The sequence below is a fragment of the Suncus etruscus genome, chromosome 15 (assembly GCF_024139225.1).
Source record: "Suncus etruscus isolate mSunEtr1 chromosome 15, mSunEtr1.pri.cur, whole genome shotgun sequence".
Taxonomy (NCBI): Eukaryota; Metazoa; Chordata; class Mammalia; order Eulipotyphla; family Soricidae; genus Suncus; species Suncus etruscus.
Window position 1 is genome coordinate 36,833,263 of NC_064862.1, and position 15,333 is coordinate 36,848,595.

The 15,333-nt window shown below is 48.4% G+C and overlaps 1 protein-coding gene across 1 annotated transcript in view; it reads right to left on the minus strand.

Annotated features, from left to right (window-relative positions):
- BCR (BCR activator of RhoGEF and GTPase) overlaps positions 1-15,333 on the minus strand; it is a 129,804-nt gene that overhangs the window by 45,804 nt on the left and 68,667 nt on the right. The window contains exons 2-4 of the mRNA XM_049788919.1: positions 9,169-9,350; positions 1,119-1,223; positions 485-670 (exon numbers count right to left, since the gene is read on the minus strand). Coding sequence (XP_049644876.1) covers positions 485-670; positions 1,119-1,223; positions 9,169-9,350 — 473 coding nt within the window. The remainder of the gene's footprint in view (positions 1-484; positions 671-1,118; positions 1,224-9,168; positions 9,351-15,333) is intronic.

Below are 15,333 nucleotides of genomic sequence, written 5' to 3' on the forward strand. Positions count from 1 at the left end.
CTCAGAAATTGCTCCTGGCAGGCACAGGGGACCATATCGAACCGATGACCTTCTGCATGAAAGGCAAACGCCTTACCTCCATGCTATCTCTCCGGCCCCTAATTAATTTTTTTTAGGGACACCACACCTGGCAGTGCTCAGGGATTACTCCTGGCTCTGCACTCAGAAATCGCTCCTGGCTCGGGGACCATATGGGATAGCGGGAATCAAGCCCACATCCATTCTGGTTCAGCCAAGTGCAAGGCAAATATGCTACCACTGTGCCACCACTCCAGCCCCAACATGTTTTAATCAAAGCGCTCCTGGAACTAGTCAGAAATGATCAAGCACCATGCAGGGATAGGCAGAGTTTCATCAGGGACACTATAGAGGGGTCCTCTCCACCAAGAAAGCAGTGAGACACACCCAGGGGCCAATGTCCCTGAGTGTGTGCAGGTATCAGGAGAGGCAAGCTGAAGGGTGGTGCTAGTTTTGACACACTTACCAGCTTCTGGAAGAGGTCCCCCACACGTTGCTGGTGGCTCCACTGCTGCACCCGGGGGAAGAGCCCATCGTAGAACTCCTTGTGGATCTCATAGAGCTCAGGCACTTTGAAGAAGATGGTCTCGATCTGCTGGCTGGTTAGTACTGGCTGAGAGGTGGTGGCGGCGGCCTTCAAAGGCTTCATGGGCTGTAAGAGGGCATGGTGAGAGGCTTATCATTTCTCAGGTGTATGGTACACCCAGAGGAAGGCATGAGCATATGGCCCCTGTGCTTTCATGTTTAAGTTCCATTAAAAACACAAACTGAGGACCAGAGAGGGCTGGTGTGCAGGTTTTGTATGCAAGAATCCTGGTTTTGATGCCCAGCATCAGAGTTATGAGCACCAGTAGGAGTGACACTCCCCACCCCACCCACATGTGCCCCCCACCAAAAACAAAACACAATTAAAGCCAGCACCCAAATCTTATGCTGATGCCCACTGTCTCTTGCAGTGTTTTGCACTACTACAGAGGTGGAATGTTCAGACATTCCTGCAATTGTGTCGATGGCTCCCAAAAGCTGACCAAGGACATGGGAGTAGAGTGTGTCCCACAGACCCCCAACCACCCACCCACCGACACCCCAGCCCTTATTACCAGCAGCAGCGCCTCTAGATGGCTCAGGTAGGTCTCCTCACTAGCCAGGATACCAGACAGAACCCACTTCCTCATTTCCAAGCCCTTTTCCAAGTCCAGTTCACTCTAGGAGGAAAGAGAAGGTGATGCTGTGAATGGCCTGCGGTGGTGGTGGTGGTGGGGGGACACACGACTGGCCTATTAGCCTAGGGAGAGGCCTCCTGAGAAAGTATATGTGGAATTTAAGGAAGTACATCGGTCACTTATTTGTGCTTACTGCAAATCAGAAAAGTTGCCCCCACATGGAGAGATTTCCCAGACGATACCGAGCAGGATGATTCAGGTTCCCCCACCTGGCTCCTTCCACAATAGCCCATTCCTTGTCGGCACCCTCTCTTGTTGCCATCTGACACTCAGATCATTCAGGCATGACAGCAGAGCCTCCCTCCTCACACCTGCTCCTGACCAGAGACAGAGCTAAAGACAGAGCTACCTTTTTGGGAGGGAGGGGAAGCATCAAATATAAGATCTCTATTCTCTAAGTCAGTTCTTCTGACTGCTAACAGTGACCCTCTTCTGAATGGGTGAGATTTCCCCCCCCCCCCATTAATGCCCCCAGTAAAGGTTGAGTGAGACTCTGCCTCCAAAAGCTGAAGCATCCCTAGACCAAGAGGACTCAATGGGGGGTCAAGTCTAAGCAGCTGGAAGCCCACTTTCCAATCATACTATGACAATAACCTCAGGACTGCTATATGTGCCCCCAGGACTTCAGAATATGATGTACTTGGACAAACTTTCAAGAAATAATAAAGTTAAAATGTCCTCACGCAAGACGAGGGCCAGGAGGACCAGTCCAAAGTAGGAAGCTTGCCACAAAGAGGGCAGGAGTGTAGTTAGGGCAGAGAAGGGAGCACTATGACAATGAAAGCTGGAAATGATCACCCTGGACAAGAAGTGGTTGCTGAAAAGAGATAAAAGAAATGCATAATATCTCTTCAGTAATAATAACTGCAAACCATAATGTCTAAAAGGAAAAAAAGAGAAAGAAACAGAGACAGACAGAGAGAGATGAAAAATGTTTACTATAGAGGCAGGTACAATGGAGGGTGGGAGGGAAATCAGGGGCATTGGTGATGGGAAATGTGGATGAATGGTGTTGTACATTGTATAACTGGAATTCAATCATGAACAACTTTGTGACTATATAACTCACGGTGATTCCATTTAAAATATGTCTTCATGCAGATAGTAAAGTGGGTAGACCATGTCTTGCATGTGGCCAACCTGGGCTCAATCTCTGGTACCTGATGTGATCCCATGAGCCCTGCCAGGAGTGATCTCTGAGTTCAAAAGCAGGAGTAAGCCCTGAGTACTGCCTGCTATGGCCCCCAAACAAAACCAAAAGCAAACAATCTTTAGGGTGGACCCTAAACAACAAGAGTGCATATTCCAGTCACAAAATCCTACAGATGTAATGCAGAGCCTAGTGGATGTAGAGTAAGTCTTCCAACACACCCACAGGTTCTGGAAAACTGAAAACGACAGCTAACAAATGCAGGCCCTCAAAAACTCATTTCCCTCCATGTCACTTGGATATATTTTTCCAAATAGCTGACTTGAGAACCTGGGCTAAAATGTGTTACATGTCTGACAGTTGTCAAGAAAATATCAAGGGGCCAGAGAGATAGCACAATGATAGAGCATTTGCCTTCACATGCAGCTGATCCAGGACAAATGGTGGTTCAAATCCTGGCATCCCATATGGTCCCCCGTGCATGCCAGGAGCGATATCTGGAGTAACTCTGGAGTGCCGCTGGTTGTGACCCAACCCCCCTACCCCCATAAAAAAGAATAGATCTAAAAAGTTCTCCTGACTAAAAGAAAATATTTGCATCCATGTAGTATGATATTAACTAGACTTGTTATAGTATTCATTTTGCAATATATATGTGTGTGTGTGTGTGTGTGTGCAATACCATTATGCTGCATACTTAAAAGCTAATGTTATAGTTCAATATTTTTAAAAAGGAAAAAGAAGAAATTAGAACATAGACACTTAGAGTGAACTGAGAAGGAAGGAAGATAGATACTGTTATCACAGAGATTCACTTATTTGGCCTGCTTTGTTTTCAGAAAAAAAATAAAATCATTCAATGTCCACGACTATACCTCTCTACCCTGGAAATCACTTTCTTTAAAAGAACAAACAGATAGGGCTAGACAGACAGTACAGTGGTAGTGTACTTGTCTTGCATAAACATTTGACCTGGATTCTATCCCCAGCATCCCAGATGGTCCCTGAGCCCACCAGAAGTGATCCCTGAGCCCAGAGCCAGGAATAAGTCCAGAGCAATGCGAAGGGTGGTATAAAACAGAACAAAACAATAACAACCAAAAAGCCCCAAAGAACATACAGAAAGCATTTCCATCCAAGTTTACTATCATCTCCACCCATTCCCCCTATCATTTCAGGCATCTCAGAGGGTGGTATCATTTGGGGGAAAAAAATACTACTCTAAATAATGGATAAACGGGCCCGGAGAGATAGCACAGCGGTGTTTGCCTTGCAAGCAGCCGATCCAGGACCAAAGGTGGTTGGTTCGAATCCCGGTGTCCCATATGGTCCCCCGTGCCTGCCAGGAGCTATCTCTGAGCAGACAGCCAGGATAACCCCTGAGCACCGCTGGGTGTGGCCCAAAAACCAAAAAAAAAAAAAAAATAATAATGGATAAACCTCCAGAAAAAAACAACCCTTCCAGAACCCGATGAAGAGACGAGAATTTTGATCAGCCTCTAGAACCATGAGAAATCTATGGTTGCAGTTTAAGCCATTGGGTCAGTGATATTATATTCCAGATACCTCAGGAAATGGCCAAGACAATCTGCTGTGTGTCTTCTGGTGTACACTGGTTCATTCCTGGGCCACTGACCAATAAGCCAGCAACAATCCTGTATCAGTGGTTGACCAGTCTCACTCTGCACCCCTTACTTTAATTATTTAAAGTAAATAAAAAATTATTTAATAATTATTTAATTATTCACAGAACTCAGGCTACACTCCTGTGTCAAAGGACCCAGCTGTCGTTGGAGAGAGGCAGTGAGTGGGGAGGGCCCTGTGCCCCTGGCAGGTGAGGTAACAGCCTTGCTCTTTCCAATGCTGTTTTCCAGCTTGCATGAGATAGCTTCACTCCTGGTGGTAGAACAAGAGTTCCTGGCTCTGGGCACTGCTGACATCAGGAGCTGAATGCTGATGGGGAGATCACTGCTTTGTAGGGTATTAGTGGCACTTTAGGTTTCCATCCACCAGATGCCAGTATCAGTGCCCTAACCATCTACTGTGACAGTCACATGTCTGGAGATGGAGGCCCTTGAGGTCCATATCACACTCAGGTAAGAATCTGGGGTGGGGGTGGGAATCAAGAAAAGATCTGAGATGAGTTCGGGCTCATGGTATATCTGTATTATTTATGATCAAGACATCCCACAATGATCACAACATTGCTAGCCCTGTGTCACACTGCCATGAACCTTGCAAGTGTAAACAGGAGAGGTGTGTGCATGTATATGTGTGTAAACATTCGTGTACACATGTGCATGACTGAGGTCAGGCATCAAGATCTTGGCTGAGGGTTGGAGAAATAGTACAGCACGTAGGGCACTTGTACTGCATGCAGCTGACCTAGGTTCACTCCCTGGTATCACCTATGGTCTCCTGAGTCTGCCTAGAGTGGTGCCTGAGCAGAGTCAGGAATAAGCCCCGAGTACTGCCCACTAACAAAACAAAACAAGATCTTGGCTGAGAGCCATTCCCAGAACACCTGGTTCTGTACCACATAGTATCCCTGATGCAGGGCATACTGGGTGGGAAGTTCACAGGTGGAAGTCAATCATGATATGGCCACATGTTCCTTCCTTCCTTCCTTCCTCCCTCCCTCCCTCCCTCCCTTCCTTCTTCCCTCCCTCCCTTCCTCCCTTCCCATCCCTCCCTCCCTCCTTCTTTTCTTTTCTTTCTCTCTCCTCTCTCTCTTGGTGGGAAAATCACCAAGAGTGGGAGTCGATCATGAGATGGCCCCACGTTCTTTCTTCCACCCCCTCGAAGTCGGTCATGAGATGGCCCCATGTTCTCTCTCTCTCTCTCTCTCTCTCTCTCTCTCTCTCTCTCTCTCTCTCTCTCTCTCTCTCTCTCTCTCTCTCTCTCTCCCTCCCTCTCTCCCTCCCTCACTCCCTCTCTCCCTCTCTCTCTCACACACACACACACACACACACACACACACACACACACACACACACACAATCCAGCCAGTGGGAGGAGGAGACATCAGTATCACTGGCAAGTGTCAAGACTCCTCCAAGAGGAGTCAGCATCAGAAAGACAAGCAAGTCTGTTAATTGAAGACTACGACTTCACTCTGCTCTGGGGCCTGAGTGCTGCCATGGCCAATAAAACTTGTGGCCCCCGGCACACAAATGTGCAGCGTCAGGGGAACCTGAGCTGCCTTGTCTCACATCAGATCTCACGTGGGGGAAGCAGATCACTGCTGACACAGCACACACCTCCCACCCGGTCCTGCTAGTGCTGCTTCTACCCCAAGTAAGGGACATGGTGGGTACAACAGCCACCCACCCAACCCTGCTCACGCCTGGAGAACAATATTGCTACTATAAGCACCAGAGGCGGTGGTGGCAGCAGCAGCACCATGTCTCCATCCCGTTCCACCCACACAATCTGGAAAGCTGGGAGGAAAAAGAACGAAGGCAAGCTGGAGCCCAGTCCAGCTCACCCTATTCTGGAGGGCGAGGCCGACTCAAGGAAGCATCTGGCCAGGGAATGTGCAGTGCTGGGGGAGAGACAGAGAGTGCAGGTATTTCTTGTTTGTTGGACTAGCATTCTTCTGAATCCTGGGCACTACAGGTGGCATCTGACAGGGAAGGCAGAGACACTGGCCAGCCACTTTAAACAAGAATGGTTGGAGAAAAGCACAAGGCAAGGCAGAGTCCAGAGCTATTTATAACCCTGGCTTGTGCAAATGCCAGTTCTGGAAAGAACATGTGAACCCAGTCAGAGCTGTGAGGGCTGGGAGACCATGGGGTGGGGCGAAATGGGGGTGTCCAGAAGAAAAGGGCAACTGGAAAAACACACCAGCAATCTGGAAGGTCTCCTACCTTCCCACCATCCTCTGGATAGGGCAGGGTGGTAAGACTAGGATGGACTGGAAGGAGGACAGGATGAGGCACAAAGATGGTGTCGACTTGAAGAAAGGTAGAGTGGGGGAGAGAGGCAGAAGCCAAAGCAATACAAATACTGAGGAAAAGAGCTGATAAAAAACAAAGCAGGAATGACAAGATACCATACTTCACTGTATCATCTTCATAGGTATTTAGTGATGTCAGATTTACACAAAGTAAATGCCCATCATATAAAGATTGGGGGGTGTATTTTTTGTTGCTTTTGGGTATTCAGCGGTGTTCAAGGGTTTCTCTCAGCTCAGTGTTCAGGGTACCTAGAGGTGCTGGAAACAAAGCCAAGCCTCGCATTCGAAGCAAATACTCAATCATGAAGCACTTCAAAAAAATAAATTGGGCTAGTACGCCAGCAAAAACAAGATGTGATGATTATTCAGTGACAATGATTATGTGGTGGAATAGGCTAGAAAATGCTGATAAAGAGACCCAGGTAAACTGAGTTGCCATCTGTCAGCTGCCGGCCCACAGAGACAGAGGAGCAGGATGGGTTGGGAACTGAGCTATAGCACAAGTAGCAGCAAGAGCTCCAGACAGACCTCGAGCCTCCAGTCCCCAAAGGGAGAGTGTCTATGTGTGGAGTGAAGCACAGATGGACATACGGACGAATAGGTTACAGAGGATGATCAGAGCATAAAACCCTGGCTGTGAAGTGTTCGGGAGGGGACAGCCAGGTACAAGGGCAAACGTCTCCTTTATCGTGGATCAGGCTGAATGCCAGCCTGGAGCCCAGAGAGTAGAAGATGGGGCTGGCCCTGGGTTCTAGTATGAAACTCCAGCATGAAGGGTATGAAGTTCCTGTGCCTGCCCCCAAAGAGCCCCATACCAATCTGGGGGCTCTCCAAAGAGAACAGGCTGGCTAACACCAAACACCTGGCTTCATTGACCTTCCAAGGAGAGGTGAGGGAGACCATAAACTTTTAATGAAGTCAGAACCCCAGAGCCATGTAACTTGGTTGAGCTGAATCACCAGAATGAAGGTAACAATTACCACACTGAGCCTCCCTGGGGCAGCCATGGGAGCATCGTTGGTGCAGCTGACACAGCACAGGGGCAAAGCTACTTCTGCAAAGCCCTGTAGCTACATCTGAGTGCACCTGCGCTTTCCAGGCCACCTACATGCCATAGGAGACTCCTGGCTAGGGAGCTGTCTAGCTCATCAATGGCAGAACAGCAGTGTCAGACCAAGTTATGCTGGACCCACACCTGCTCCATGCTGGCACCTAAAAGGCAGGACCCAGCAGGTGAGGGTAAGTGTGGGCAGCAGTCACGGTCACACTATGTGTTCCAGATACAGAACGGAAGTTCTGTTCAGCAACGTTAGCTCTCCTCTTCAACATGCTGCCTGAAACCGAAGGGGAGAGGCACTGGCAGAACACTCCTGAACCCCCATCCCTTATGGACTGACCACACTGACTGAACACCATGTCCCTCTTCCCAGGATGGCAGCTCGGGGTGTTGTATAGACCTTCCCCCTTTCCTCTAATACCAATTAAAAGGGTTCCTCACTAACTTGCAGCTCTGGCCCCCACCTGCCAGAGTGCCCACATCTGTACCTCATTTGTGTGGGCTAACATTCCAGGGAAACAGGGCAGAGCTCATTACAGTTCTAAACAGAGCCTGCTCCTCTTCCCAGTGTCTCTAAGTTTCTTTTTTTAGAGGGAGAACACATCCGGTAGTTTTCAGGGGGCATTCCTGGTGGGGTTCAGAGTACTGCAGGGATCAAACCTTGGTCAGCTTTATGTAAGGCAAGCACCTTTGCCCTCCAAAAAATTTCTACTTTATATCCTCATCCCACCCTAGATACAGAGGATCTGTGCCTGCTGGTACTTGCCTTGGCTTCTAATCTATGACATTGTGCAAGGGGAAAATGTAGGCAGCTTGGTCAAGACCAGCAGGCCAGCCTGAAACCATGCAGGAATGGAGACTGGCAGAGACTCTTGGGCCTAGTTGGAGCTCAGGATCCACCCCAGGTTAGCGTTGACATTTTCACAGAATCCCAAGCCAGTGGGTAGGGTGCTCTGGGCTTTATAGACATCCAAACGCACCTGCCAGGACAGGGTGCAAGGAATCCTGAAACAGAGTCTGGACTGAGTTCCTTATTGCTACAAGGCATCCAGAAAGATTCTCCTCATAATCCCGCAGCCAAATAGGGGAAAGGTTGGCACCAGCTAGGCAACCTCAGACCCATGCCTGTGAAGCAGAGCATCTGGGGTGGGAGAGATAGTTCACAGAAATAGAGAACAAACCTTGTCTGCCGTAGGCCTCGAGTTCAGTCCCCAGCACCTCATTCCCCCACCCCCAGTGGCACAAAGTATGACTGAGGGACCCCTGGAACATAAAGCCTGAGGAGCACTGTGTGGCTAGAGTGTGAACTCTGAAACTTCAGGCCTGCATAGTCTGTTGGGAAGCACAGGCAGTAGCCTTGAAGGCCTGTGAGCACTGCTTAAGAATCACCCCCACCTCAAAGCTAGAGATGACATGGGGGCTATTAATGATGGATCAAGTGAGACTGCCAGAGAAATCCTAGTCAAATGGGATGAGCTACCATCAGCAGTGCCCCCTGGTAATCAAAAAGCAAGCACACTGTGAGGATACAGAGACAAAAGGCCTGGACGGCTCAGGCTCAGCAAAACTGCCAGGCCACACTGTCAATTTGCCCTCTGCCTTCTGAGCACTGAGCTGGCAGGAGGCCACACTTGCCTCACTCAAAGTACACAGCAGGTGGTCTCTGTGCACCTGCTGGAGGGGCCAGGCATTTCCATGACCCATTTGTTACCCTACCCCGTCCCTCTCCCCCCACCCTGCATCACCACCACCTGACACTCACCCCTTTCATGGACTCCAGGGCTCCTGAGGCCAGAGTGTCCCGGCTGCCCCTTCCCTTGCTGCTGAGGTGCGGTGAGGAAGAGGGTGAGTCATCGATATAGGGCAGCCCATCCTGGTGCCTGCGCTGCTCCTCGGCCCGGTCAGCGGCACAGCCGTATCCAGGTGGCGTTCCGAATGGCACATCTACGTAGGCAAGAAAGCAGCCTGAGTTAGCCACAAGGCCCCCACTTCCTGAGAGCCATCTGCCCATCTAGGAATGTCCACACCCCACCTGGCCCAGCTGGCATTGGGCTGACACTCACAGGCATGCCAGTGGAGACTTTGGGTATCCTGACCACCTTTCACAATCAACTGGGCAAAGGCCACAGGGAGAGGAAATAACAAGAGAGGACTGCCTGAGCTGGAGAAGACCAAGCACCAAATGCTGCCCTGGGATTTGTGTGCTTGTCCCTTCGGGGAGAGCAGAGTTTGTGCCTTTGGGGGACTTCAAATGCTAGAGTCTGGCTGTTGGAAATGGTCACACATGTCAGCAGTGTGGATGTCACGAGGAGTGGGCGAACCAGACCACCAAACCAGGTGAGAGTCTGCCACTCTAAGCAGTGGCCTGGGAAGGAGGATACCACACCACACCCTGCTCCGACTTTGCCTTAGCTAAAGTCCAGCTGGTCTGGCAGAGCCCCAGAGCACCTGTATCTCAACCTGAATGTCCTTGTTAGAATAGTGCTTTATCCTACACACAAGCAGTTCGAAGGGGCAGTTACACCTGTAGTCTCTGGGCCCTGAAGACAGAGTCCCCAGCTCCCAAGCTTCAGCATATGTGTATCAGTACCCCAACTTGTATCCAGGATACCCACCCAGTGCAAACTCCAGGGAAACATACTTCTGAGTGTAATCAAACACTTGGGTGATGTCACTTGCACGAAGGCACACCTACATGCCCAAATAGTATAACCATACCAGGCATCTGGAGCATTCCAAGTCTTACTTATAATCTCTGCCACCTGGTACACCTGCTCAGATTCTCCAGTTCCATGTGCTGGCCTGGGCTACCCAGATTAGGCAGGCACAGTGTGTGGCACAAAACAACCCCTGGGCTTCCAGAGCAGCTGACCCAGTAATCTCCCATTGGCTGGAGTGACCAAGCCCTCACTGTAAAAACTTGAAGCAGTGAGTACTACACTACAGATGCCCCTCCTCCAAGCTGTGGGCACCCACAGGGGCCAAAGTCCCAACCTCTCTGCACACCTGCCACACCCAGGCTTCTCCAACTCCATGCTTCAGCAGGTCGCACACCATCAACCAGCAGCTGTGTACCTGCTAAGCTAAATATTAACTTCCTGTGGGGAGCCTCTGAACTGCAGCTAACCTAACACAAACCAAGTGAACCAGCTGTCCTGGGCAGCCTGAGTTCTGCTAACTATAAAGGCTTCATGGTAACTCTGGCAGGCAGACAGGGCTGAGGCCCACAGCAGCACCCCAAAACTAACATCTCATGGCACAGTTTACAAACCCACATCTCAGTGGGCAGACAGGCATCAAACCCAGAGGTTAGTTCTCGGTTGGCAGTGTCCCCTAGAGCTAGGTGGGCCCTAATTAATTAGCCCTCTCTCCCCAAAAGCTAAACAGAAATCCTTAGAACTACTTCATGAGATGAACAGAGAGCATCTTTCAGGCACCAAGGATCACTATGTTGGTTATCAATATGGAGCCTTGCTTGCCTTTGGCACTGACCTAAAGGGACAACCAGAGGTCAATGTCTCTGCCTCTTCCTCCCAAACTTTTGAAAAGCACTGACCGGCTATTGCCCAGTAACCCTGAGGACAATGAGGGAGGATGTAAAAGATCTAAAGACACAAAACCCTGTTAATGTTGAACCCTAACTCTGGCCCCCGCCCTAAAGAATGCATTTGAATTTAGCTTTCATACTTCCTTTGGGGAATCATTAACTTTGAAAAATAAACACAGAAACTTTCTTGTCTACTCAACATCCACAATAGAAATGAATTCTGAGATACAACAGTTCTTACTGCCGTTTCCAAAGGCAACAGGCCCCAGAAGAGTTGAATTCTAGTCCAGCAACATGGTGACACCCTCCAACAGGGGGAGATGGGTCAACTATCAAGCATTTCAACATACATTTCTCAGAGGGGATGGTTCAGGCCTATCTAGATTGATAAATAACCATGAGTCAGTAGGTCATTTGAACGGACCATGTCTCCGTTTTCTTGACTTTAAAATTAGATCAGCTCTACATAGTCAATACAAGCCCACTCAACTCTAGAACATTCCTGTCACTCCTCCAGATAGGCCAACATGCCCTTCCTACCTCCTGACCTCACCTCCTTCAAGCACCCTCTTTAATCAGCTCAGTCTCCTTTGAAAATGATGGTACACTAGCTCAGAACTGTTAACATTTAAACATCATGCCAATTTTGAAATGTTCATTTTGGTTTCTTTTTTTAAAAAAAAACTTTTAAAATATAATCCTATTTGCCATCACCTAAAAAAGCAAGGATTATGAGAGCACCTCCACCTGCTTCAGGCCAGTGTCTACACTAAGCTCACATCCCAAGCAAATAAATTTGGAGTGACCACCTGTAAGAATTTCTGGGTCAATTCAAAGGCCCCAGGCTCACTAAAAAGCCGAGTTTCACCTTTGTGTAACAACCTGCTCTTGAAACAATGTCCTGCTAAAACTAGGTGCACAATCCAGGTGTGTGGCAAGGGCTTCCCCACCATGGTGAGGATTTGCCAAGTATGGTTAAGAGCCATGGATGATGATGTGAACACATTTCACTTTCACCAGATGATTGTGTGTGTGTGTGTGTGTGTGTGTGTGTGTGTGTGTGTGTGTGTGTGTGTGTGTTATGTCATAGCCAGACTACTGGACCATGATGAAAATCTTGCTAACTAAAAATTCAGATCAGTAGCAACTAACCATGCTTACAATATTTCTGCTTTGAGTAGTTCAGTCCATTCTCCCAGCCATTCCAAACTGGGACTCCTCATTCTGTTGATTCTACTAGGATACTCTAATATAAATGTGAAGGAGGATTGGGAGAAAAACCCTAATTTCCATTCCCCTTGAACCCCCATTTTTATCAGCATGTAGGCACCTGCCTTCCTCGCCCTACAGATTTTCACAGAGGTTCCTTCACCACACAAAGCCTTCATCCTTAGGCATCTTAGACATAAAGCACATTCATTTGGGAATCCAGAATGCTGCCATATCCAAAGAACCAAAAACAAAATGACGGAGAGGTCTTGACTGACCTCCCTCCGTTTGGTCCAAGCAGCAATGCATTGCCAGGTCTGAGCATGGCACTATTCAGCCATGGCACTATTCAGTATTAATAGCAGCCTCCAGCCCCCCAAGCATAACTTGGGGCTTGCCAACCCTCTGGGAAAATAAACAACCTGGAAGAAGAGACTTAAACAAGATATTTGTAAATCTATGCTTACAGCAACATTCATGACATCAAATGGTAGAAGCAGCCCAAGTTTCAAAGGGCATATAATAGATTAAAAAATAGTTAGACTTACATACATATAATATCCAGTCTTCAAAAGGAGACTCTAGAGGCTGAAGAAATAGCACAGAGTATAAGGCTTTCCTTGTATGCAGCTAACCAAGGTCCCTGATAGATACCACATATGGTCCTCCAAACACTGCCAGGGGTCAGTTTTGAGAACAGTACCAGGAACAGTTCTCAAGCACAGCTAGGAATAGCACAAAACTCAGAGAAAACAAAAAAGAAAAGTATGACCCAGGCTACAAATTAGATGAATCTTAAAGACACTGTGCTCAGTGACTTAGGCCAGTCAAAAAAGGGCAAACTTACTCTAAGAGTCCACTTCTGTGCTGTACTGAGAACAGAATTCGGGGACCCAGCAAGCATTAGAATGGCAGTGCACAGGATTCCTACTAGGGAGAAAGGGAAATGGAGTAGCAGTTTAAAAGACAGAGCCTCAGTTTTGAAAAAATAAAAAGTTTTGCAGACTGATGGTGGTGATGAACAAACAACGTGATTGGACTTAAAGCTACTCGAGCATACACTTAAAAATAGTCAAAACGTCTCATTCATGTTATGTAAATTTAACCACAGATATGAGCACACACATTCTTATGAACCCCTGGTAGCTAGTGGCAAATATTGAGGAGACGCAAGGCTAAGGTGGGTCTAAGGAGAGTTCCCCCTTCTCCTTTATGGCAAACATCTCCCCTCACAACCACATCTGAACCACATCTGAACTTTAAAAAAAAAATCTATTAATGGAATCAAAATGTCCAAATAGGGGTCGGAGAGATAGCATGGAGGTAGGGAGTTTGCCTTGCATGCAGAAGGTCGGTGGTTCGAATCCCAGCATCCCATAGGGTCCTCTGAGCCTGCCAGGAGTGATTTCTGAGTGTAGAGCCAGGAGTAACCGCTGAACGCTGCCGGTGTGACCCAAAAACCACACACACATACAAAAAGTCCAAATAGTGTGCTCTCTGAATCGATGAGAAAGGTTTATTCAGCTTTATTAACTTCTCCTACCTGTGTATTTGTATAGTGATATACAGTAAAGGCTGTTTGCACACACTTGGTGAAAAGCTGAATGAAGAGCTCCTGGCAACACATGACCAGACCAGTCAAACTGATAGAGCCCCTATGTCCAACAGCACCAAGAATAAGTCTGAGGCTATCTCTCCTCTTAGAGAACCAGCACACCACTGCTTCCCTGCCCACCTGCACGTCCCAACTCAGGCTGGAGGAGACTCTGGGCATAAGGGGACAATCTGGTCTTCCCAGCACCTTGCTCCAGGCCCCTCGGGGATAAGTGCTCATCTTGTATCTGTAACTGTGTTGACTCAACAGAGGCCAACCAACATCTGTTTTCAGAATACAAGCCCCTGAAAACTGCCTCAGTTGTAGCACAGTCCCTCAGATGGTTTCCATTAACTTCAACTCTCATGTTTGCTTCTGCAAGTCAGGGAAAGTGCATCTTTCTCCCATGGGGCTTCAGCAAGTCCAGCTGTGACCAATTCTTGCTGTAGGTGTATATAAGAAACTCAGACTGCCAGCCATAGGTCTCCTGGGAGCAGCTATGTGGGCTGGGGGGTGACCTACATGACTCAGATACTGCCTTTAATTGCTTTAGCAGGGGTCTCAAACTCAATTTACCTGGGGGCCGCAGGAGGCAAAATCGGGGTGATCCCTGAGTGCAAAGTCAGTAGTAAGCCTTGAACATTGGGGGGTGTGATCCAAACAACCCAAAACGAAACAAAACAAAAAAAGATTCCTCTAGGGCAGGGCCACAAAATGTTGTACGGAGGGCTGCAAATGGCCCGCGGGTCGCGAGTTTGAGACCCCTGCTTTAGGGCCAGGAGAGGAACTGGTTCCAGGATCCCAGCGCTGGTACGACCCTCCAGGAAACAGGCATAGGAGCAAGCATGGGGCAAGGTCTTAGAAGGAACAAAGGTTTAAACTCTCTGCCTTCCCCCCACACAGAACAAACAAGAGAACAGCTGGAAAGGGTCAGGGGAGTGAGTCTTCATAAACACACACTAGGCTCAGGAGGAAGGGAGAAGGGCCACCAGGAACTCAGGTGGGGGGTAGCAGGAACTCAAACCATGAGAAATGGTCCTGGACAGGGTGACCTCCCCTCCCTGTTTACACTGTCAGCAAATGCTGGATTTAAATTTATTTATAAAGATAAAAGCAGATCAAACACCCTCTTCCTGTGAGTTGGTCAGCTGCACAGGGAGGTCTCTGCAGAGGTGGGTGTTAGGAGTTGGCCTATCCCATCAGCAGAAGCACCCCCCCCCACCCATTACCCAGCTATTGCCTTTTTCTCCCAGGCATCTCCCCTCAAAAAAGAGGCTCATAAAACTAGTTGGAGCATGCGAGTCCAGTTCTGATCAAAAGACTCTGCTCTGAACTCCAAGTTTATCCACAACCCCAAACCTTCATCACCATAACCTGTCCATTGAAAGGGGATGCTAAGGTATGTGTTGTTGGTGGGGCTGGCTCTGTACTCAGGAATCACTCCTGGAAAGCTCAAGAACATAATGAGTACCAGGGCTTGAACCCAGGTCGGCCATGTGTAAGGCAAATGCTACCCACTGTATTGTCTCTTCAGCACCACAAAAAGACATTGTTTTTTCTGACCAAAGTAAAAATTT